The sequence below is a fragment of the Oncorhynchus mykiss genome, chromosome 16 (genome assembly GCF_013265735.2).
Source record: "Oncorhynchus mykiss isolate Arlee chromosome 16, USDA_OmykA_1.1, whole genome shotgun sequence".
NCBI lineage: Eukaryota > Metazoa > Chordata > Actinopteri > Salmoniformes > Salmonidae > Oncorhynchus > Oncorhynchus mykiss.
This window is the reverse complement of record NC_048580.1, coordinates 65,490,608-65,515,921: the sequence shown is the minus strand read 5'-3', so window position 1 is coordinate 65,515,921 and position 25,314 is coordinate 65,490,608. Positions and strand designations below refer to the sequence as shown.

Sequence of the window (25,314 nt, the reverse complement as noted above, 5' to 3'; positions counted from 1 at the left end):
ACATTTTTGGCACTGGAGTGAAGATGACAATCTTTGTGCGCATAGCTAGCCCACTCGCAGAAAAAACACAGAGGGGGGACAAAATACGAACTGGTCCATTTGATTTCCTTAGTGGTTATTCTGTGCTGTTCTTTCAGCTCTTTCCCTTCAATTACACAATTTCAAAAACGATCAGTAATCTTGCAGATATTTGTGTGCAATACAACTTCTCAGAACTATTTTTCTCCCCCTATGAGTGTTTTTCCTTGTCTCAGTTTGGGTGTTTAGACTGTTGTTTCCATGGGGCCTGTAGTAGTAGGAGTGTGTCTTGTATAGAGAAACATTTCTAGTCTTCTAGAGGATGAATCATTTTTGGCCCTCTGTGTGTGTTGGAGAGTGTGCGCGTCCACGTTTGCCCTCCACATTGTATATATGTACTCAACAACGTCTCCAAGGTGATTGTGGAGGTTGGAGGATATGTGTCACATCCACAAATTGACAGTGCGAGAAGAATTACCAAACTTTGACCTAAGATATTCTATATTTTCTCTGGAGCAGAAAATACAAACATTTGACCTCTCAACCAAACCTGAGCTTCATGTTGTATCAGCATGATTCTCCATATATCCCCCGTCAGTCCTCTGAAGGTGTGTGTTCTATGTGTTGGTCTAATGTATTCTATGTGTTGGTCTGATGTGTTCTATGTGTTGGTCTGATGTATTCTATGTGTTGGTCTGATGTGTTCTATGTGTTGGTCTGATGTATTCTATGTGTTGGTCTGATGTATTCTATGTGTTGGTCTGATGTGTTCTATGTGTTGGTCTGATGTATTCTATGTGTTGGTCTGATGTGTTCTATGTGTTGGTCTGATGTGTTCTATGTGTTGGTCTGATGTATTCTATGTGTTGGTCTGATGTGTTCTATGTGTTGGTCTGATGTGTTCTATGTGTTGGTCTGATGTGTTCTATGTGTTGGTCTGATGTGTTTTATGTGTTGGTCTGATGTGTTCTATGTGTTGGTCTGATGTATTCTATGTGTTGGTCTGATGTGTTCTATGTGTTGGTCTGATGTGTTCTATGTGTTGGTCTGATGTGTTCTATGTGTTGGTCTGATGTGTTTTATGTGTTGGTCTGATGTGTTCTATGTGTTGGTCTGATGTATTCTATGTGTTGGTCTGATGTGTTCTATGTGTTGGTCTGATGTGTTCTATGTGTTGGTCTGATGTGTTTTATGTGTTGGTCTGATGTGTTCTATGTGTTGGTCTGATGTGTTCTATGTGTTGGTCTGATGTGTTCTATGTGTTGGTCTGATGTGTTCTGGGTTTGAGTTGTGTGTAATAGGTCTTTGAGGAGCTTTCGGTTTTGCTCCATTCAGAATTGCTAAGGTATTTTATTATGGTTTAACGTGTGTGTGTTGTGACTGACAGGTAGACCAGCAGAAGCAGGAGCTGAATAAGAAGGAATCAGAGATGCAGGCCCTACAGACCAAACTGGATGCTCTGACCAACCAGAACTCAGACTGCAAACAGCACATAGAGGTGCTCAAAGAATCACTCAGCGCCAAGGAGCAACGCTCTACCACACTGCAGACCGAGGTGAGAGTGTTTAAAATACTGCGCACACACACACGCAGGCTGGCAGGCTAGGGAGAGCCCTGTGCAGATCTTACCTAGTCAGGGCCTTCCATGTAGTCTGTCTGGCCTAGTGCATTGGGTCTGTCTGGGAGAAAGAGCAACAAGCTCACGAGTTGATCAATTTGACTTCAGATTCTGACGTTTATCCACGTTTCTCCAAACGTTCAATTTCGAAGTTGCTCCTAATGTCAAAATGTGGATGTGATTTGGACACCCATAGTTGCGACTGTCACTCCTCCTTCTTCATGCGCCTCCTCCCCCAGTTAAGGCTTGAAACCCCAACAAACGAAATGAGTGTCTGGTACTGGGCCACAACACCATAGCAAAACCCAAGCCTATTCAATGGTAATAGCGCTCACTGTTGCCCCTAGTGGCGGGGTTTAAAGGTATCTCTGGATGTCCTCGGGACATGGACCAACATCCAATTTCTAAGTAAATCTTGAGCGACTTGGCAGGAGAGAAACTGAGGGAGGCTGAGGGAGACTGGCAGTGTTTTCATCTCTCTGTCTTTGAAGTCTGTGGGTCTAATGATTTTATAAGGTGGGGGGTGAGGAGGGGGAAGGTTAGCATTTTTCTCCAAACTTCTGTGGAGTTGGAAGCGATACTTTAGATGTCTTTGTGCGCGGCAGCGGAGAGCGGCTCACTAACGATGTCCACTCTTCATTACAGGAAGCAATTTGGGACGAAATTAGGGCTAATAGTCTATACATGTGCAAGGAATTTTGGCGTAGGGGTGAGCTGAATACATCATACTTAAACGCCCACAAGAGCTGGAGCTGAAAGACGATGCCCATAGCTCACCCATGATGTTGCACAACGATTTAAGTCAATAAGTCATAATGTTAGTCAAAGTATGAAGTGGGAAATCCGTGTCAATGCATTGTTTTTCCCTATGAGATGACATGCTAATCATTTTCAGTCTACATTTCTTCAGGGCTGGGTTTTATTTTAAACTTACCACCCACCAGCATTGCATTGTTTATTAATCAGAAACACCAGCAAAGAGTTTCTGATGAATACTTTTCTCTTATTTTTTAGTTAGTCTGTATATATAGCGTGGCCAAAACCATTCATCTTGGGGTGACAGGGGGAGCGGTGCTCCAAAATCCAATATCACATAGTAAAATCGTGTGGAATATTGCATTTTAGAACCCTGCTCCCCCCGTGGCCCCAAGATGAATGGTTTTGACCACACTAGAAAACCAAGTATCTGTCCTATTATGAAAAAGCACCCGCAAAAGAAACTTCCACGTTTATTTATTTTGTTGTGCTGTTGTTACATTTGTATTGCTGTTTCATGTCTGATGTGCTGTTGTTACATTTGTATTGCTGTTTCATGTCTGTTGTGCTGTTGTTACATTAGTATTGCTGTTTCATGTCTGATGTGCTGTTGTTACATTAGTATTGCTGTTTCATGTCTGATGTGCTGTTGTTACATTAGTATTGCTGTTTCATGTCTGTTGTGCTGTTGTTACATTAGTATTGCTGTTTCATGTCTGATGTGCTGTTGTTACATTAGTATTGCTGTTTCATGTCTGATGTGCTGTTGTTTCATTAGTATTGCTGTTTCATGTCTGATGTGCTGTTGTTACATTTGTATTGCTGTTTCATGTCTGATGTGCTGTTGTTACATTAGTATTGCTGTTTCATGTCTGATGTGCTGTTGTTACATTAGTATTGCTGTTTCATGTCTGATGTGCTGTTGTTACATTTGTATTGCTGTTTCATGTCTGTTGTGCTGTTGTTACATTAGTATTGCTGTTTCATGTCTGATGTGCTGTTGTTACATTAGTATTGCTGTTTCATGTCTGATGTGCTGTTGTTACATTAGTATTGCTGTTTCATGTCTGATGTGCTGTTGTTACATTAGTATTGCTGTTTCATGTCTGATGTGCTGTTGTTACATTTGTATTGCTGTTTCATGTCTGTTGTGCTGTTGTTACATTAGTATTGCTGTTTCATGTCTGATGTGCTGTTGTTACATTTGTATTGCTGTTTCATGTCTGTTGTGCTGTTGTTACATTAGTATTGCTGTTTCATGTCTGATGTGCTGTTGTTACATTTGTATTGCTGTTTCATGTCTGTTGTGCTGTTGTTACATTAGTATTGCTGTTTCATGTCTGTTGTGCTGTTGTTACATTTGTATTGCTGTTTCATGTCTGATGTGCTGTTGTTACATTTGTATTGCTGTTTCATGTCTGATGTGCTGTTGTTACATTTGTATTGCTGTTTCATGTCTGATGTGCTGTTGTTACATTAGTATTGCTGTTTCATGTCTGATGTGCTGTTGTTACATTAGTATTGCTGTTTCATGTCTGATGTGCTGTTGTTACATTAGTATTGCTGTTTCATGTCTGATGTGCTGTTGTTACATTAGTATTGCTGTTTCATGTCTGTTGTGCTGTTGTTACATTAGTATTGCTGTTTCATGTCTGATGTGCTGTTGTTACATACCATTTGCAGTGTTCATCATAAGAAAAGTCATTACTTCCCCAAGCTGTGAGAACCATGGCATGAGCATGGGGCTGACTTGGCATTGCTGGAGCGCTGCCGAATAGCTTGCCAACAGCCTACCAAAGTAGCACCGTGTCCATTACAATGTAGAAAACCGCTTCTCTAGTCCATCATGTTCAATAGTTACGCTACCCATATTACCAAAGCTTCATCTGATTCTTTATTTTTCTATGGCGGATTTGTGGCCACAATTTATGTAAGATGGCAAAGTAAAATATACTGGTTTCCCCTATCCATCTGTGGCAAAGTTTTGACTAAATGCTTATGACAATTCCAGCTCCAGAACCAGCCATAACCTAGCCAGTTGGCTAATCTTTTGAATATGGTGTCGCAACAGCAAATAACATTAGCTAGCTAGATAAGTTTAGCATGCTAGCTACACTGACTGCTGTCAGTGCCCTACTTGTTGTTATTGGTCCACCCCATATGGAGATCAGCACAATGTTCCCACACCCAGTTCAGGTAGCCTGCGTCATTCTTCTGAGGTGGAACCTAAACGATCATTTACGCTCTAGGACAGGAATTAACATTGAAATAGGGGAGGCATTGCCCTCTGGTGGGGATCTTTAAAATTATTTACTATCAGTGCGTGGGTGTGAGATTGTGTGTTTGACAGTGGGTCAATATATAATTGGATGTAATGCATTTGACACTTCACTCTAACATGAGAGGCTGCTGGGATATGGATGGCCATAATGGGATCTGTCAGCCCTGATCTCACACACCACACACACTGTCAGTCAGTTAACCCCATCTCTATATCCTTCTCTGTCCACGTGGCCATGAGTTTATCTTGCCCCCCAGCTCTATCAGAGTGGATCAAAGCCCCCCAGCTCTATCAGAGTGGATCAAACCCCTCCAGCTCTATCAGAGTGGATCAAAGCCCTCCAGCTCTATCAGAGTGGATCAAAGCCCTCCAGCTCTATCAGAGTGGATAAAAGCCCTCCAGCTCTATCAGAGTGGGTCAAAGCCCTCCAGCTCTATCAGAGTGGGTCAAAGCCCTCCAGCTCTACCAGAGTGGATCAAAGCCCTCCAGCTCTATCAGAGTGGATCAAAGCCTTCCAGTTCTATCAGATTGGATCAAAGCCCTCCAGCTCTATCAGAGTGGATCAATGCCCTCCAGCTCTATCAGAGTGGATCAAAGCCCTCCAGCTCTACCAGAGTAGATTAAAGCCCTCCAGCTCTATCAGAGTGGATAAATGCCCTCCAGCTCTATCAGAGTGGATCAAAGCCCTCCAGCTCGATCAGAGTGGGTCAAAGCCCTCCAGCTCTATCAGAGTGGATCAAAGCCCTCCAGCTCTATCAGAGTGGATCAAAGCCCTCCAGCTCAATCAGAGTGGATCAATGCCCTCCAGCTCTATCAGAGTGGGTCAAAGCCATCCAGCTCTATCAGAGTGGATCAATGCCCTCCAGCTCTATCAGAGTGGGTCAAAGCCCTCCAGCTCTATCAGAGTGGATCAAAGCCCTCCAGCTCTACCAGAGTGGATCAAAGCCCTCCAACTCTATCAGAGTAGATTAAAGCCCTCCAGCTCTATCAGAGTGGATCAATGCCCTCCAGCTCTATCAGAGTGGATCAAAGCCCTCCAGCTTGATCAGAGTGGGTCAAAGCCCTCCAGCTCTATCAGAGTGGATCAAAGCCCTCCAGCTCTATCAGAGTGGGTCAAAGCCCTCTAGCTCTATCAGAGTGGATCAAAGCCCTCCAGCTTTATCAGAGTGGGTCAATGCCCTCCAGCTCTATCAGAGTGGGTCAAAGCCCTCCAGCTTTATCAGAGTGGGTCAATGCCTCACAGCCAATTTCCATAGAGGCTGACACTCATGATACTGACTCACTCAGGGCAGGAGGGGTAAAGGGAGGGCCACAGACCCACAGACAGGCAGCCACCCTGGTATGGAAAAGAAGAGATGGCTAGAGAGAACAGACAATGCAGTGTTGATTTGAGGGAAGTAGAGAATCAAGGAAGACATAATAGAATGGAATGGAAGAATGGAAGTGCATTTATCAGTCCGTCAAAATTAAGGACCGCTCCTAAATGGGGTTGATTGAATCCATCTTCTGGTTTTCCTCTGTGGGAATGGAAAAACGTGTGTCTGTGTGTGTGTTTAAGCACAGCATTGTGGAGGGTGCAGTGGAAATGTAACCCTGTAATAGGTGTGTTATCTGTCCTGCTGAGGTCAGTGTAGTGCTGAAACAGTGCACCTGCAGATCAGGTAACCAGTCACACGGCCCTCCTGCATATTTAACTAGCATATGAGAGAGTGGCAGGTAGCAGAGCTGTATTGGAGAATTCAGAGAGGGGTGTACCACTGTTTGCTGAAAAGTTAGTATCACAGTTTTACTTTGAAAAGGTACAACAATAATGACTCAATGCAGCGTTTTACCACGCTGTCTTTGTAAACCGGCTAAAACTGGAGTTGATCCCGTCCCTGATGCCTGCAGAGCAGTGGCTCTGTTGTGTTCAGCAGTGGGGGCTATGGGTAGGCCCACTCTGAGCCGCGTGCTGCGACCATGTTGATAAATCACAGTGTGAAAATGAGTCCCACCTGTGCAACTGGCCTCCACAAAGGAGCCGGCAGGAGCCGACTTGTCCGCTAGGTCACCGGCACAGCCAGGGGGGGAAACAGGAAAACACCCGCCACTCAAACCATGTCACAACACCGCGTCTCAGTATGTGGCAGGGCTAAACCATGTCACAACACACAACCCCAAACCATGTCACACACACAACCCTAAACCATGTCACAACACACAACCCCAAACCATGTCACACACACAACCCTAAACCATGTCACAACACACAACCCCAAACCATGTCACACACACAACCCCAAACCATGTCACACACACCAGGTCTCAGTATGTGGCAGGGCTAAACCATGTCACACACACAACACACAACCCCAAACCAAATACACACGTCAGTTTTATGGTGCCCTTTTAAAACCCAATGAGAGTTGGATTTCCACCTTTCATAGTTGTCTCTAAAATCATCAGCTGTGAAGTGCTTTTGTTTGACATTGTTCGTTATCCAGGTTTGTGTGTGTGCACATGCGTGTGCGTGTGTGTATGCGTGTGTGTGCATGGTAGTAACCCCAGTAGGGGTGTGTCTGTGTTGTTGTTTCCTGATCTCTGTGTGATGAATGGCCTGCATGGGTAGTGAGTCGTGAAAAGAGATGTGGTCTGAACCATGCTAACACAGAAACATGTAGAAACTCTATGCTGGTCTCTCTCTCACTTTCTTTTTGTCTCTGTCTCTCTCTCTCTGTCTCTCTCTGTCTCTCTCACTTTCTTTTTGTCTCTGTCTCTCTCTCTCTGTCTCTCTCGCTTTCTCTCTCTGTCTCTCTCTCACTTTCTTTTAGTCTCTGTCTCTCTCTCTGTCTCTCTCGCTTTCTCTCTGTCTCTCTCGCTTTCTCTCTCTGTCTCTCTCTCACTTTCTTTTAGTCTCTGTCACTCTCTCTGTCTCTCTTGCTTTCTCTCTCTGTCTCTCTCGCTTTTTCTCTCTGTCTCTCTCTCACTTTCTTTTAGTCTCTGTCTCTCTCTCTGTCTCTCTCGCTTTCTCTCTCTGTCTCTCCCGCTTTCTTTCTCTGTCTCTCTCGCTTTCTCTCTCTGTCTCTCTCTCTTTCTTTTTGTCTCTGTCTCTCTCTCTCTTTCTTTTAGTCTCTGTCTCTCTCTCTCTCTTTCTTTTTGTCTCTGTCTCTCTCTCTGTCTCTCTCGCTTTCTCTCTCTGTCTCTCTCTCTCTCTTTCTTTTTTGTCTCTGTCTCTCTCTCACTTTCTTTTTGTCTCTGTCTCTCTCTCTCTTTCTTTCTCTCTCTGTCTCTCTCTTGCTTTCTCTCTCTGTCTCTCTCTTTCTTTTTGTCTCTGTCTCTCTCTCTCTTTCTTTTTGTCTCTGTCTCTCTCTCTGTCTCTCTCTCTTTCTTTTTGTCTCTGTCTCTCTCTCTTTCTTTTTGTCTCTGTCTCTCTCTCTGTCTCTCTCTCACTTTCTTTTAGTCTCTGTCTCTCTCTCTGTCTCTCTCTCTTTCTTTTTGTCTCTGTCTCTCTCTCACTTTCTTTTTGTCTCTGTCTCTCTCTCGCTTTCTTTTTGTCTCTGTCTCTCTCTCACTTTCTTTTTGTCTCTGTCTCTCTCTCTGTCTCTCTCTCTTTCTTTTTGTCTCTGTCTCTCTCTCACTTTCTTTTTGTCTCTGTCTCTCTCTCTGTCTCTCTCTCACTTTCTTTTAGTCTCTTACTCTCTCTCTGTCTCTCTCTCTTTCTTTTTGTCTCTGTCTCTCTTTCACTTTCTTTTTGTCTCTGTCTCTCTCTCGCTTTCTTTTTGTCTCTGTCTCTCTCTCACTTTCTTTTTGTCTCTGTCTCTCTCTCTGTCTCTCTCTCTTTCTTCTTGTCTCTGTCTCTCTCTCACTTTCTTTTTGTCTCTGTCTCTCTCTCTGTCTCTCTCTCACTTTCTTTTAGTCTCTGTCTCTCTCTCTGTCTCTCTCTCACTTTCTTTTTGTCTCTGTCTCTCTCTCTGTCTCTCTCTCACTTTCGTTTAGTCTCTGTCTCTCTCTCTGTCTCTCTCTCACTTTCTTTTTGTCTCTGTCTCTCTCTCTGTCTCTCTCTCTTTCTTCTTGTCTCTGTCTCTCTCTCTCTTTCTTTTTGTCTCTGTCTCTCTCTCTCTTTCTTTTTGTCTCTGTCTCTCTCTCTCTGTCTCTCTCTCTTTCTTTTTGTCTCTGTCTCTCTCTCTTTCTTTTTGTCTCTGTCTCTCTCGCTTTCTCTCTCTGTCTCTCTCTCACTTTCTTTTAGTCTCTGTCTCTCTCTCTGTCTCTCTCGCTTTCTTTTTTGTCTCTGTCTCTCTCTCACTTTCTTTTTGTCTCTGTCTCTCTCTCACTTTCTTTTTGTCTCTGTCTCTCTCTCTGTCTCTCTCTCACTTTCTTTTAGTCTGTCTCTCTCGCTTTCTTTTTTGTCTCTGTCTCTCTCTCTGTCTCTCTCTCTTTATTTTTGTCTCTGTCTCTCTCTCTGTCTCTCTCTCGCTTTCTTTTAGTCTCTGTCTCTCTCTCTGTCTCTCTCTCGCTTTCTTTTAGTCTTTCTCTCTCTCTGTCTCTCTCGCTTTCTTTTTTGTCTCTGTCTCTCTCTCACTTTCTTTTAGTCTCTGTCTCTCTCTCTGTCTCTCTCGCTTTCTTTTTGTCTCTGTCTCTCTCTCTGTCTCTCTCGCTTTCTTTTTTGTCTTTCTCTGTTTCTCTCGCTTTCTTTGTCTGTCTGTCTCTCTCTCAATTCAATTCAAGGGCTTTATTGGCATGGGAAACATGTGTTAACATTGCCAAAGCAAGTGAGGTAGACAACATACAAAGTGAATATATAAAGTGAAAAACAACAAAAATTAACAGTAAACATTACACATACAGAGGTTTCAAAACAGTAAAGACATTACAAATGTCATATTATATATATATACAGTGTTTTAACAATGTACAAATGGTTAAAGGACACAAGATAAAATAAATAAGCATAAATATGGGTTGTATTTACAATGGTGTGTGTTCTTCACTGGTTGCCCTTTTCTCGTGGCAACAGGTCACAAATCTTGCTGCTGTGATGGCACACTGTGGAATTTCACCCAGTAGATATGTCTCTCTCTCTCTCTCTTTCTCTGTCTCTCTCTTTCTCTGTCTCTGTCTCTCTCTCGCTTTCTTTTTGTCTGTCTGTCTGTCTGTCTGTCTGTCTGTCTGTCTGTCTGTCTGTCTGTCTGTCTGTCTGTCTCTCTCTCTCTCTCTCTCTCTCTCTTTTTGTCTCTGTCTATGGCTCTCTGTTGTTCTCTCTTTCTTTTTGTCTCTGTCTGTCTCTCTCTGTCTCTCATCTGAGGATGTTGAGGCAGGTGAGATCCTTCATGTGGTAGGAACCAGGAAGTAAATTGTTGCTAGGGCTGTAAAAGTGAGGATTAACCCAATGCCAGGAATACATCAAATATATCCTAACCCCTGACCAATAGAATTAGTTTGAACTGGTCTGATCTGGACTGGAACTGGGGTTTCGTGATTTGTTACGATGTTGTTGACCATTTTAAACGGATTTGACCTAGTTTGAACCGCCTGGAACAGGTTTGGAACTCATTTGACCTAGTTTGAACCACCTGGAATGGGTTCGGAACTCATTTGACCTAGTTTGAACCACCTGGAACAGGTTCGGAACTCATTTGACCTAGTTTGAACCACCTGGAATGGGTTTGGAACTCATTTGACCTAGTTTGAACCACCTGGAACGGGTTCGGAACTCATTTGACCTAGTTTGAACCACCTGGAACGGGTTTGGAACTCATTTGACCTAGTTTGAACCACCTGGAACGGGTTTGGAACTCATTTGACCTAGTTTGAACCACCTGGAACGGGTTTGGAACTCATTTGACCTAGTTCGACCGCTGTGACCGTTCTCCGGCCGTCCTCTGTTCCTGTGTTCCGTCAATGTGGTTTGGGACGTGGTGTTAGCTGTGGAGTGTAAGGGCCCCCAGAACAAACATGGTGCGGTCCAAAGTAAAGCCCCCGCGTACAGGATAGGCCATGTGGAAAAACCATAAAGAGGAGTTATAGGGGTCAGAGTGGGGATGAGATATTTAATGGTTTACACAGAGGGAGACGTAAACATGTGTGAGGCTGAACACACATCACAAATGGTAGAATACACACACACACACACTGTATGCTCCAAAACACATACTGCACGCTCAAACACACAACATACTACATCATTAACTTTGCAGTCCTCCCAGATCTCTCTCTCTTTCTCACACACACACACACACACACACACACACACACACACACACACACACACACACACACACACACACACACACACACACACACACACACACACACACACACACACACACACACACACACACACACACACACACACACACACACACACACACACACACACAGCCCACCCATGATACATTTCCAATAGTGCCTAATGTCCATGTAACAGGTGTGTGTTGTTGGCTTTAAACTGTAGGTGGTCAGGAGGTCGGTAAGCACACATGCACGTATGCATGAACACACGCACACAAACCTCTCGTGCGGTTTCACTGCTAAGGGAAAGATCTTGCAGGGGAAATCATATGCTACTGTGGATGACTGTTTATGGACAGCTAGTCAGGTTGATCAAAGCTTTACTTTCTTTTGTATACTGAGCAACAATAGAAATTGTTGGATGTTGCGTTTATAAGATTTTGCTGAGTTACAGTTCATACAAGGAAATTCATTAGGCCCTAATCTATGGATTTAACATGACTGGCCATGGTTGGCCAGCCAATCAGAATTCATTTTTCCCCACAAAAGGGCTTTGTTACTGACAGAAATACTCCTTCGCACACAGCTCTGGTGGACATTCCTGCAGTCGGCATGCCAATTGCACTCTCCCTCAAAACTTGAGACATCTGTGGTATTGTGTTGTGTGACAAAACTGCACATTTTAGAGTGGCCTTTTATTGTCCCCAGCACAAGGTGCACATGTGTAATGATCATGCTGTTTAATCAGCTTCTTGAAATGCCACACCTGTCAGGTGGATGGATTATCATGGCAGGGATGTAAACACATTTGTCCACAACATGTGAGAGAAATAATATTTTGTTGCAAATGGAACATTTCCGGGATCTAATTTCAGATCATGAAACATAGGACTTTACATGTTGCGTTCATATTTTTATTCAGTGTAGAACTTTCAGACAAAATGTAATTCTGTTTATCTGTAAAGTTGTGTGAGATCTTTGACTTCTATCTCGTACCTAATGTAGCTCAGGAAGCTCATCATTGGAAAGGGTCCCAATGGTTTAGTCAAAATAAATGCCTCATTATATGGCACTACTGATTCAGAATATTAACGGTGAATTTTACAAGTCTTGGCTGTGGATTTTTCTCGCTCTCTCTCCATTTGACATTTTTGTCATTTAGCAGACACTTGTATCCAGAGCGACGTACAGTTAGTGCATTCATCTTAAGATCCTGTATCGAGGTGAGACAACAACATATCACAGCAGTAGTGCATTTGTCCACGAATAAAGAAGTTATCAGCAAAGTCAGTGCTAGTTAGAATAGTAGGAAAAGACAAGTGGAGGGGTGGTGGGTTGCCGTGTGATTTATTTCAGAAAGGCACTCCGCTCTCCTGACATTTGGGGGAAGCTTGTTCAACCATTGGGGTGCCAGGACAGAGAAGGGCTTTGACCAGGCTGAGTGGAAGCTGCCTTCCCATACACACACACACACACACACACACACACACACACACACACACACACACACACACACACACACACACACACACACACACACACACACACACACACACACACAGACACACACACAGTAATGAGTATCATGTCATGTCAGCTGTCCGTCAGCACTCAATTACCCAGCAGCCTCTGCAGGGCTGACAGTCGTGTGTTTGGAGAGACAATGGCTGCCATTCTGTGGAGTTTGACCTCTTCTCTCCTTAGGGGCACTGTGATTACCTCAGGCCACTTAACCTCTAGAATACACACACACACACGACAGTAACAGATATACTGTAGCACCCTCACCATCAACCCTACCCATGTCAGAATCACGAACTGTGATTACGTGCAATATGAACTTAAGTCAATATGGAGCTGAGGTCAGTGTAAGCCTTAGAAGCCTGTCCTGATTCCTCTCTCCCCACACCATCACTTCTTTGTCAAACCCAGTCAGTATAGAAGTCACAGCAGCTACCCACCACCACCCTGTCTGCACAGACCCCAGAGTGAGAAACCCCTTCCCCTTCTATTTGTCTTTGGCCAAGGGCCTCTCTCTCTCTCTCTCTCTCTCTCTCTCTCTCTCTCTCTCTCTCTCTCTCTCTCTCTCTCTCTCTCTCTCTCTCTCTCTCTCTCTTTCTCTCTCTCTCTCTGTCTCTCTCTCTCACTCTCTCTCTCAGAAGTCCAGCGTCCATCCCTTACTCCGCTGCTGACATGTGGCAGCAATTTCAGCCCCATTTCTCTAACACAACACACACATATGCACGCACACACACAAGCAAGGGCATTCAAGCACACACACTCTCTTGCTCACCTAGCCACACATGCTCACTCTAACACGTAGGCCTACATTCACATAAACACCCTATTCTGTCTGTCTCCCTCTTGTTGTGGGTCTAAGATGTCCAGGTCATATTCTGTCTGTCTCCCTCTTGTTGTGGGTCTAAGATGTCCAGGGTCAAATTCTGTCTGTCTCCCTCTTGTTGTGGGTCTAAGATGTCCAGGTCATATTCTGTCTGTCTCCCTCTTGTTGTGGGTCTAATATGTCCAGGGTCACATTCTGTCTGTCTCCCTCTTGTTGTGGGTCTAAGATGTCCAGGTCATATTCTGTCTGTCTCCCTCTTGTTGTGGGTCTAATATGTCCAGGGTCACATTCTGTCTGTCTCCCTCTTGTTGTGGGTCTAAGATGTCCAGGGTCAAATTCTGTCTGTCTCCCTCTTGTTGTGGGTCTAAGATGTCCAGGTCATATTCTGTCTGTCTCCCTCTTGTTGTGGGTCTAAGATGTCCAGGGTCAAATTCTGTCTGTCTCCCTCTTGTTGTGGGTCTAAGATGTCCAGGTCATATTCTGTCTGTCTCCCTCTTGTTGTGGGTCTAATATGTCCAGGGTCACATTCTGTCTGTCTCCCTCTTGTTGTGGGTCTAAGATGTCCAGGTCATATTCTGTCTGTCTCCCTCTTGTTGTGGGTCTAAGATGTCCAGGGTCAAATTCTGTCTGTCTCCCTCTTGTTGTGGGTCTAAGATGTCCAGGGTCAAATTCTGTCTGTCTCCCTCTTGTTGTGGGTCTAATATGTCCAGGGTCACATTCTGTCTGTCTCCCTCTTGTTGTGGGTCTAAGATGTCCAGGTCATATTCTGTCTGTCTCCCTCTTGTTGTGGGTCTAAGATGTCCAGGGTCAAATTCTGTCTGTCTCCCTCTTGTTGTGGGTCTAAGATGTCCAGGTCATATTCTGTCTGTCTCCCTCTTGTTGTGGGTCTATGATGTCCAGGGTCAAATTCTGTCTGTCTCCCTCTTGTTGTGGGTCTAAGATGTCCAGGGTCAAATTCTGTCTGTCTCCCTCTTGTTGTGGGTCTAATATGTCCAGGTCACATTCTGTCTGTCTCCCTCTTGTTGTGGGTCTAAGATGTCCAGGGTCAAATTCTGTCTGTCTCCCTCTTGTTGTGGGTCTAATATGTCCAGGGTCACATTCTGTCTGTCTCCCTCTTGTTGTGGGTCTAAGATGTCCAGGTCATATTCTGTCTGTCTCCCTCTTGTTGTGGGTCTAAGATGTCCAGGGTCATATTCTGTCTGTCTCCCTCTTGTTGTGGGTCTAAGATGGCCAGGGTCAAATTCTGTCTGTCTCCCTCTTGTTGTGGGTCTAAGATGTCCAGGTCATATTCTGTCTGTCTCCCTCTTGTTGTGGGTCTAAGATGTCCAGGGTCAAATTCTGTCTGTCTCCCTCTTGTTGTGGGTCTAAGATGTCCAGGGTCACATTCTGTCTGTCTCCCTCTTGTTGTGGGTCTAAGATGTCCAGGGTCAAATTCTGTCTGTCTCCCTCTTGTTGTGGGTCTAAGATGTCCAGGGTCAAATTCTGTCTGTCTCCCTCTTGTTGTGGGTCTAATATGTCCAGGGTCACATTCTGTCTGTCTCCCTCTTGTTGTGGGTCTAAGATGTCCAGGTCATATTCTGTCTGTCTCCCTCTTGTTGTGGGTCTAAGATGTCCAGGGTCATATTCTGTCTGTCTCCCTCTTGTTGTGGGTCTAAGATGGCCAGGGTCAAATTCTGTCTGTCTCCCTCTTGTTGTGGGTCTAAGATGTCCAGGTCATATTCTGTCTGTCTCCCTCTTGTTGTGGGTCTAAGATGTCCAGGGTCAAATTCTGTCTGTCTCCCTCTTGTTGTGGGTCTAAGATGTCCAGGTCATATTCTGTCTGTCTCCCTCTTGTTGTGGGTCTAAGATGTCCAGGGTCAAATTCTGTCTGTCTCCCTCTTGTTGTGGGTCTAAGATGTCCAGGTCATATTCTGTCTGTCTCCCTCTTGTTGTGGGTCTAAGATGTCCAGGGTCAAATTCTGTCTTTCTCCCTCTTGTTGTGGGTCTAAGATGTCCAGGTCATATTCTGTCTGTCTCCCTCTTGTTGTGGGTCTAAGATGTCCAGGGTCAAATTCTGTCTGTCTCCCTCTTGTTGTAGGTCTAAGATGTCCAGGGTCAAATTCTGTCTGTCTCCCTCTTGTTGTGGGTCTAAGATGTCCAGGTCATATTCTGTCTGTCTCCCTCTTGTTGTGGGTCTAAGATATCCAGGGTCAAATTCTGTCTGTCTCCCTCTTGTTGTGGGTCTAAGATGTCCAGGTCATATTCTGTCTGTCTCCCTCTTGTTGTGGGTCTAAGATGTCCAGGGTCAAATTCTGTCTGTCTCCCTCTTGTTGTGGGTCTAAGATGTCCAGGTCATATTCTGTCTGTCTCCCTCTTGTAGTGGGTCTAAGATGTTCAGGGTCAAATTATGTCTGTCTCCCTCTTGTTGTGGGTCTAAGATGTCCAGGTCATATTCTGTCTGTCTCCCTCTTGTTGTGGGTCTAAGATGTCCAGGGTCAAATTCTGTCTGTCTCCCTCTTGTTGTGGGTCTAAGATGTCCAGGGTCAAATTCTGTCTGTCTCCTTCTTGTTGTGGGTCTAATATGTCCAGGGTCACATTCTGTCTGTCTCCCTCTTGTTGTGGGTCTAAGATGTCCAGGGTCAAATTCTGTCTGTCTCCCTCTTGTTGTGGGTCTAAGATGTCCAGGGTCAAATTCTGTCTGTCTCCCTCTTGTTGTGGGTCTAATATGTCCAGGGTCAAATTCTGTCTGTCTCCCTCTTGTTGTGGGTCTAATATGTCCAGGGTCACATTCTGTCTGTCTCCCTCTTGTTGTGGGTCTAAGATGTCCAGGGTCAAATTCTGTCTGTCTCCCTCTTGTTGTGGGTCTAAGATGTCCAGGGTCAAATTCTGTCTGTCTCCCTCTTGTTGTGGGTCTAATATGTCCAGGGTCACATTCTGTCTGTCTCCCTCTTGTTGTGGGTCTAAGATGTCCAGGTCATATTCTGTCTGTCTCCCTCTTGTTGTGGGTCTAAGATGTCCAGGGTCAAATTCTGTCTGTCTCCCTCTTGTTGTAGGTCTAAGATGTCCAGGGTCAAATTCTGTCTGTCTCCCTCTTGTTGTGGGTCTAAGATGTCCATGTCATATTCTGTCTGTCTCCCTCTTGTTGTGGGTCTAAGATGTCCAGGGTCAAATTCTGTCTGTCTCCCTCTTGTTGTGGGTCTAAGATGTCCAGGTCATATTCTGTCTGTCTCCCTCTTGTTGTGGGTCTAATATGTCCAGGGTCAAATTCTGTCTGTCTCCCTCTTGTTGTGGGTCTAAGATGTCCAGGTCATATTCTGTCTGTCTCCCTCTTGTTGTGGGTCTAAGATGTTCAGGGTCAAATTATGTCTGTCTCCCTCTTGTTGTGGGTCTAAGATGTCCAGGTCATATTCTGTCTGTCTCCCTCTTGTTGTGGGTCTAAGATGTCCAGGGTCAAATTCTGTCTGTCTCCCTCTTGTTGTGGGTCTAAGATGTCCAGGGTCAAATTCTGTCTGTCTCCCTCTTGTTGTGGGTCTAATATGTCCAGGGTCACATTCTGTCTGTCTCCCTCTTGTTGTGGGTCTAAGATGTCCAGGGTCACATTCTGTCTGTCTCCCTCTTGTTGTGGGTCTAAGATGTCCAGGTCATATTCTGTCTGTCTCCCTCTTGTTGTGGGTCTAAGATGTCCAGGGTCAAATTCTGTCTGTCTCCCTCTTGTTGTGGGTCTAAGATGTCCAGGTCATATTCTGTCTGTCTCCCTCTTGTTGTGGGTCTAAGATGTCCAGGTCATATTCTGTCTGTCTCCCTCTTGTTGTGGGTCTAAGATGTCCAGGGTCAAATTCTGTCTGTCTCCCTCTTGTTGTGGGTCTAAGATGTCCAGGGTCAAATTCTGTCTGTCTCCCTCTTGTTGTGGGTCTAATATGTCCAGGGTCACATTCTGTCTGTCTCCCTCTTGTTGTGGGTCTAAGATGTCCAGGTCATATTCTGTCTGTCTCCCTCTTGTTGTGGGTCTAAGATGTCCAGGGTCATATTCTGTCTGTCTCCCTCTTGTTGTGGGTCTAAGATGGCCAGGGTCAAATTCTGTCTGTCTCCCTCTTGTTGTGGGTCTAAGATGTCCAGGTCATATTCTGTCTGTCTCCCTCTTCTTGTGGGTCTAAGATGTCCAGGGTCAAATTCTGTCTGTCTCCCTCTTGTTGTGGGTCTAAGATGTCCAGGTCATATTCTGTCTGTCTCCCTCTTGTTGTGGGTCTAAGATGTCCAGGGTCAAATTCTGTCTGCCTCCCTCTTGTTGTGGGTCTAAGATGTCCAGGTCATATTCTGTCTGTCTCCCTCTTGTTGTGGTTCTAAGATGTCCAGGGTCAAATTCTGTCTGTCTCCCTCTTGTTGTAGGTCTAAGATGTCCAGGGTCAAATTCTGTCTGTCTCCCTCTTGTTGTGGGTCTAAGATGTCCAGGGTCAAATTCTGTCTGTCTCCCTCTTGTTGTGGGTCTAATATGTCCAGGGTCACATTCTGTCTGTCTCCCTCTTGTTGTGGGTCTAAGATGTCCAGGTCATATTCTGTCTGTCTCCCTCTTGTTGTGGGTCTAAGATGTCCAGGGTCATATTCTGTCTGTCTCCCTCTTGTTGTGGGTCTAAGATGTCCAGGGTCACATTCTGTCTGTCTCCCTCTTGTTGTGGGTCTAAGATGTCCAGGGTCACATTCTGTCTGTCTCCCTCTTGTTGTGGGTCTAAGATGTCCAGGGTCACATTCTGTCTGTCTCCCTCTTGTTGTGGGTCTAATATGTCCAGGGTCAAATTCTGTCTGTCTCCCTCTTGTTGTGGGTCTAAGATGTCCAGGGTCACATTCTGTCTGTCTCCCTCTTGTTGTGGGTCTAAGATGTCCAGGGTCACATTCTGTCTGTCTCCCTCTTGTTGTGGGTCTAATATGTCCAGGGTCAAATTCTGTCTGTCTCCCTCTTGTTGTGGGTCTTTACATGTACACCGCCTTCAGAAAGTATTCAGCCTTATTCTAACATTTTGTTAAGTTACAGCCTTATTCCACATTTTGTTAAGTTACAGCCTAATTCTAAAATGGATTAACTTGTTTTTTCCCCCCTCGTCAATCAATACACAATATCCCATAATAACACATTTTGGCAAATGTATTAAAAATTACAAACTGAAATATCACATTTACAGAAGTATTCAGACCCTTTACTGGGACACCTATGGCAGTGAGTACAGCCTCAAGTCTTTTTGAGTATGACGCTACAAACTTGGCACACCTATATTTGGGGTCTGGCAGGTTGTATGGGGAGCGTCGCTGCACAGCTATTTTCAGGTCTCTCCAGAGATTCGGGATCTGGCTGAGCTACTCAAGGACATTCAGAGACTTCATCAGAGGTTCAGAGGTTTCATCAGACCAGATAATCTTCTTTCTCATGGTCTTAGAGTCTTTAGGTGCCTTTGGCAAACTCCAAGTGGTCTGTGTGCCTTTTTACTGAGGAGTGGATTTTTATTTTATTTAATCAAATTTAGAATAAGGCTGTAACATTACAAAATGTGGAAAAGTCATCGGGTCTGAATACTTTCTGATGCACTGTGTATGTTTGTACTGGATAATAGGGCAGCTGTTTCTCCTGCCTCCTCTACTCAAACAGAGGTTTGTGTCTGTGGCATACACTGAGGTTTGAGGGACAGTCCTTGATGCTCCAGTCTCCCCTGAGGCTCCCTAGTCCTGAGGCCCCCTGGTCCTGAGGCTCCCTGGTCCTGAGGCACCCTGGTCCTGAGGCTCCCTGGTCCTGAGGCTCCCTAGTCCTGAGGCCCCCTGGTCCTGAGGCTCCCTGGTCCTGAGGCTCCCTGGTCCTGAGGCTCCCTGGTCCTGAGGCTCCCTGGTCCTGAGGCTCCCTGGTCCTGAGGCTGACAGGGAAACATCTTTCCCTTCCCCTCCCTGTGTTCGATGATGATGATTGCTCTTCCTCTCACTTAGCCACAGTCTGCAGGAACAGGGAGGCCAGTGAAAATAGAGTGGTGGGGACTATGGGGTGAGTGAAAATAAGGGTGGGGGTGGGAGGGGGCAACTCAATTATAAGGTTGGGGTACGGTAGGTGAAGACATGAGGGGCGTTAGAGGAGTGGGGAGGGGGGTAGAGGAGTGGAGAGGGGGCTAGAGGAGTGGGGGTAGAGGACTGGGGAGGGGGAGTAGAGGAGTGGGGAGGGAGGGGGGTAGAGGAGTGGGGAGGAAGGGGGGGTAGAGGAGTGGGGAGGGAGGGGGCTAGAGGAGTGGGGAGGGGGTAGAGGAGTGGGGAGGGAGGGGACTAGAGGAGTGGGGAGGGGGGGTAGAGGGGGGGCTAGAGGAGTGGGGAGGGGGGCTAGAGGAGGGGGAGGGGGTAGAGGAGGGGGGAGGTGGGTAGAGGAATGGGGAGGGTGGGTAGATGGGAGGAGGGGGGATAGAGGAGTGGTGAGGGGGGGTTAGAATGTGGAGAGGGTGGGGGGTAGAGGAATGGGGAGGGGGGTTAGAATGTGGACAGGGTGGGAGGTAGAGGAATGGGGAGTGGGGGTTAGAATGTGGAGAGGGTGGGGTAGAGGAATGGGGAGTGGGGGTTAGATTGTGGAGAGGGTGGGGGGTAGAGGAATGGGGAGGGGGGTTAGAGTGTGGAGAGGGTGGGGGGTAGAGGAATGGGGAGTGGGGGTTAGAATGTGGAGAGGGTGGGGGATAGAGGAATGGGGAGAGGGGTTAGAATGTGGAGAGGGTGGGGGGTAGAGGAATGGGGAGGGGGGTTAGAGTGTGGAGAGGGTGGGGGTAGAGGAATGGGGAGTGGGGGTTAGAATGTGGAGAGGGTGGGGGGTAGAGGAATGGGGAGGAGGGGTTAGAATGTGGACAGGGTGGGGGGTAGAGGAATGGGGAGGAGGGGTTAGAATGTGGACAGGGTGGGGGGTAGAGGAATGGGGAGGAGGGGTTAGAGTGTGGAGAGGGTGGGGGGTAGAGGCTTTGGGGAGTGGGGGTTAGAATGTGGAGAGGGTGGGGGATAGAGGAATGGGGAGGGGGGGTTAGAATGTGGAGAGGGTGGGGGGTAGAGGAATGGGGAGGGGGGGTTAGAATGTGGAGAGGGTGGGGGTAGAGGAATGGGGAGGGGGGTTAGAGTGTGGAGAGGGTGGGGGGTAGAGGAATGGGGAGGGGGGGTTAGAATGTGGAGAGGGTGGGGGGTAGAGGAATGGGGAGGGGGGTTAGAGTGTGGAGAGGGTGGGGGGTAGAGGAATGGGGAGTGGGGGTTAGAATGTGGAGAGGGCGGGGGGTAGAGGAATGGGGAGGGGGGTTAGAGTGTGGAGAGGGTGGGGGGGTAGAGGAATGGGGAGGGGGCACCAGTCTTTCCTTTAGTCATAAATCACTCCTAGAAAAACACGATTACCCCTCAGACATATATAAAGCACTGCAGCTCCGTTAATAATTGGGCCTGATCATTAATGAAGGAAATAAAGAATGCGGTTGGTCTATCACGCCCAGAGGGGCTCTGTTCCCCGAGGAACACACCGGAAATGTCCGCCCGCCGGGAAAACTCATTTTGCATGTTTGTTTTCTAACTCTTACACACACACACACACACACACACACACACACACACACACACACACACACACACACACACACACACACACACACACACACACACATGCATTTAAACGTGTATATGTGTGTTGTTTGGGGTATTTTCGGTGAGGGGTGGGGTGAGGAGGGTAAATAATTACTCATTAATCCAGCTGTAGATGAACCCCTCCCACTCCTTCCTCCCTTACCGATAATAACCTTTGACTTCGTGTATATGTCAACGCTGAGGTAATTCACCAGAATGGAGAGGATAGAGGGAGGGAAGAAGGGAGAGGATAGAGGGAGTGAAGAAGGTAGAGGATAGAGGGAGAGAAGAAGGGAGAGGATAGAGGGAAAGAAGAAGGTAGAGGATAGAAGGAGGGAGATGGAGGGAGAGGAGAGAAGGAGGGAGAGGAGAGAAGGAGTGAGAGGATGGAGGGAGAGGAGAGGAGGAGGGAGCGGACGGAGGGAGGGTAGAAGGGAGAGGATGGAGGGAGGGAAGAAGGGAGAGGATAGAGGGAAAGAAGGAGGGAGAGAAGGAGCCAGATGGAGGGAGAGGAGAGAAGGAGAGAGAGGAGAGAAGGAGGGTGAGGATGGAGGGAGAGGAGAGAAGGAGGGAGAGGATAGAGGGAGAGGATAGAGTGAGGGAAGAAGGGAGAGGATAGAGGGAAAGAAGAAGGGAGAGGATAGAGGGAGGGAAGAAGGGAGAGGATAGAGGGAAAGAAGAAGGGAGAGGATAGAGGGAGGGAAGAAGGGAGAGGATAGAGGGAGGGAAGAAAGGAGAGGATAGAGGGAGGGAAGAAAGGAGAGGATAGAGGGAGGGAAGAAGGGAGAGCATAGAGGGAGGGAAGAAGGGAGAGGATAGAGGGAGGGAAGAAAGGAGAGGATAGAGGGAGTGGAGAGAAGGAGGGAAGAAGGGAGAGGATAGAGGGAGGGAAGAAAGGAGAGGATGGAGGGAGAGGAGAGAAGGAGGGAGCGGACGGAGGGAGGGTTGAAGGAGAGGATAGAGGGAGGGAAGAAGGGAGAGGATAGAGGGAGGGAAGAAGGGAGAGGATAGAGGGAGGGAAGAAGGGAGAGGATAGAGGGAGAGGATAGAGGGAGGGAAGAAGGGAGAGGATAGAGGGAGAGGATAGAGGGAGGGAAGAAGGGAGAGGATAGAGGGAGGGAAGAAGGGAGGGAAGGAGGGAGAGGATAGAGGGAGGGAAGAAGGGAGAGGATAGAGGGAGGGAAGAAGGGAGAGGATAGAGGGAGGGAAGAAGGGAGATAATAGAGGGAGAGGATAGAGGGAGGGAAGAAGGGAGAGGATAGAGGGAGGGAAGAAGGGAGAGGATAGAGGGAGGGAAGAAGGGAGAGGATAGAGGGAGGGAAGAAGGGAGAGGATAGAGGGAGGGAAGAAGGGAGAGGATAGATGGAGGGAAGAAGGGAGAGGATAGAGGGAGGGAAGAAGGGAGAGGATAGAGGGAGGGAAGAAGGGAGATAATAGAGGGAGAGGGAGGGAAGAAGGGAGAGGATAGAGGGAGGGAAGAAGGTAGAGGATAGAGGGAGGGAAGATGGGAGAGGATAGAGGGAGGGAAGAAAGGAGAGGATAGAGGGAGGGAAGAAAGGAGAGGATAGAGGGAGGGAAGAAGGGAGAGGATAGAGGGAGGGAAGAAGGGAGAGGATAGAGGGAGGGAAGAAAGGAGAGGATAGAGGGAGGGAAGAAGGGAGAGGATAGAGGGAGGGAAGAAGGGAGGGAAGGAGGGAGAGGATAGAGGGAGGGGAGAAGGGAGAGGATAGAGGGAGGGAAGAAGGGAGATCATAGAGGGAGAGGATAGAGGGAGGGAAGAAGGGAGAGGATAGAGGGAGGGAAGAAGGGAGAGGATAGAGGGAGGGAAGAAGGGAGAGGATAGAGGGAGGGAAGAAGGGAGAGGATAGAGGGAGGGAAGAAGGGAGAGGATAGACGGAGGGAAGAAAGGAGAGGTTAGAGGGAGGAAAGAAGGGAGAGGATAGAGGGAGGGAAGAAGGGAGAGGATAGAGGGAGGGAAGAAGGGAGAGGATAGAGGGAGGGAAGAAAGGAGAGGATAGAGGGAGAGGATAGAGGGAGGGAAGAAGGTAGAGGATAGAGGGAGGGAAGAAGGTAGAGGATAGAGGGAGAGGATAGAGGGCGGGAAGAAGGGAGAGGATAGAGGGAGGGAAGAAGGGAGAGGATAGAGGGAAAGAAGAAGGTAGAAGATAGAGGGAGGGAAGAAGGGAGAGGATAGAGGGAGTGGAGAGAAGGAGGGAGAGGATGGAGGGAGAGGAGAGAAGGAGGGAGAGGAGAGAAGGAGGGAGGGAGCGGACGGAGGGAGGATAGAAGGGAGAGGATAGCGGGAGAGGATAGAGGGAGGGAAGAAGGGAGAGGATAGAGGGAGGGAAGAAGGGAGAGGATAGAGGGAAAGAAGAAGGTAGAAGATAGAGGGAGGGAAGAAGGGAGAGGATAGAGGGAGTGAAGAAGGTAGAGGATAGAGGGAGAGAAGAAGGGAGAGGATAGAGGGAAAGAAGAAGGTAGAGGATAGTAGGAGGGAGATGGAGGGAGAGGAGAGAAGGAGGTAGAGGAGAGAAGGAGTGAGAGGATGGAGGGAGAGGAGAGGAGGAGGGAGCGGACGGAGGGAGGGTAGAAGGGAGAGGATAGAGGGAGGGAAGAAGGGAGAGGATAGAGGGAAAGAAGGAGGGAGAGAAGGAGCCAGATGGAGGGAGAGGAGAGAAGGAGGGAGAGGAGAGAAGGAGGGTGAGGATGGAGGGAGAGGAGAGAAGGAGGGAGAGGATAGAGGGAGAGGATAGAGGGAGGGAAGAAGGGAGAGGATAGAGGGAGGGAAGAAGGGAGAGGATAGAGGGAGGAAAGAAGTGAGAGGATAGAAAGAGGGAAGAAGGGAGAGGATAGAGGGAGAGGATAGAGGGAGGGAAGAAGTGAGAGGATAGAGGGAGAGGATAGAGGGAGGGAAGAAGTGAGAGGATAGAGGGAGAGGATAGAGGGAGGGAAGAAGGGAGAGGATAGAGGGAGGGAAGAAGGGAGAGGATAGAGGGAGAGGATAGAGGGAGGGAAGAAGTGAGAGGATATAAAGAGGGAAGAAGGGAGAGGATAGAGGGAGAGGATAGATGGAGGGAAGAAGTGAGAGGATAGAAAGAGGGAAGAAGGGAGAGGATAGAGGGAGAGGAGAGAAGGAGGGAGCGGACGGAGGGAGGGTAGAAGGGAGAGGATAGAGGGAGGGAAGAAGGGAGAGGATAGAGGGAGAGGATACAGGGAGGGAAGAAGTGAGAGGATAGAAAGAGGGAAGAAGGGAGAGGATAGAGGGAGAGGATAGAGGGAGCGAAGAAGTGAGAGGATAGAGGGAGAGGATAGAGGGAGGGAAGAAGTGAGAGGATAGAGGGAGAGGATAGAGGGAGGGAAGAAGGGAGAGGATAGAGGGAGGGAAGAAGGGAGAGGATAGAGGGAGGGAAGAAGTGAGAGGATAGAAAGAGGGAGGAAGGGAGAGGATAGAGGGAGAGGATAGAGGGAGGGAAGAAGTGAGAGGATAGAAAGAGGGAAGAAGGGAGAGGATAGAGGGAGAGGATAGAGGGAGGGAAGAAGTGAGAGGATAGAAAGAGGGAAGAAGGGAGAGGATAGAGGGAGAGGATAGAGGGAGGGAAGAAGTGAGAGGATAGAAAGAGGGAAGAAGGGAGAGGATAGAGGGAGAGGATAGAGGGAGGGTTGAAGGGAGAGGATAGAGGGAGAGGTTAGAGGGAGGGAAGAAGTGAGAGGATAGAAAGAGGGAAGAAGGGAGAGGATAGAGGGAGAGGATAGAGGGAGGGAAGAAGTGAGAGGATAGAAAGAGGGAAGAAGGGAGAGGATAGAGGGAGAGGATGGAGGGAGGGAGAGGAGAGAAGGAGGGAGATGGAGGGAGAGGATGGAGGGAGGGAGAGGAGAGAAGGAGGGAAGAAGGGAGAGGATAGAGGGAGAGGATAGAGGGAGGGAAGAAGGGAGAGGATAGAGGGAAAGGATAGAGGGAGAGGATAGAGGGAGAGGATAGAGGGAGGGAAGAAGGGAGAGGATAGAGGGAGGGAAGAAGGGAGAGGATAGAGGGAAAGGATAGAGGGAGAGGATAGAGGGAGGGAAGAAGGGAGAGGATAGAGGGAGGGAAGAAGGGAGAGGATAGAGGGAGGGAAGAAGGGAGAGGATAGAGGGAGCGAAGAAGGGAGAGGATAGAGGGAGGGAAGAAGGGAGAGGATAGAGGGAGGGAAGAAGGGAGAGGATAGAGGGAGGGAAGAAGGGAGGGAAGAAGGGAGAGGATAGAGGGAAAGGATAGAGGGAGGGAAGAAGGGAGAGGATAGACGGAGGGAAGAAGGGAGAGGATAGAGGGAGAGGATAGAGGGAGGGAAGAAGGGAGAGGATAGACGGAGGGAAGAAGGGAGAGGATAGAGGGAGAGGATAGAGGGAGGGAAGAAGGGAGATAATAGAGGGAGATTGTAGAGGGAGGGAAGAAGGGAGAGAATAGAGGGAGGGAAGAAGGGAGAGGATAGAGGGAGGGAAGAAGGGAGAGGATAGAGGGAGGGAAGA

At 47.6% G+C, this 25,314-nt stretch overlaps 1 protein-coding gene across 1 annotated transcript in view; it reads left to right on the top strand.

Moving 5' to 3' along the window:
• The window catches only part of LOC110518541 (ERC protein 2-like), a 488,643-nt gene that overhangs the window by 104,371 nt on the left and 358,958 nt on the right, over nucleotides 1-25,314 (top strand). Inside the window, exon 6 of the mRNA XM_036947561.1 lies at nucleotides 1,406-1,573. Within this exon, the coding sequence (XP_036803456.1) occupies nucleotides 1,406-1,573 (168 nt within the window). The remainder of the gene's footprint in view (nucleotides 1-1,405; nucleotides 1,574-25,314) is intronic.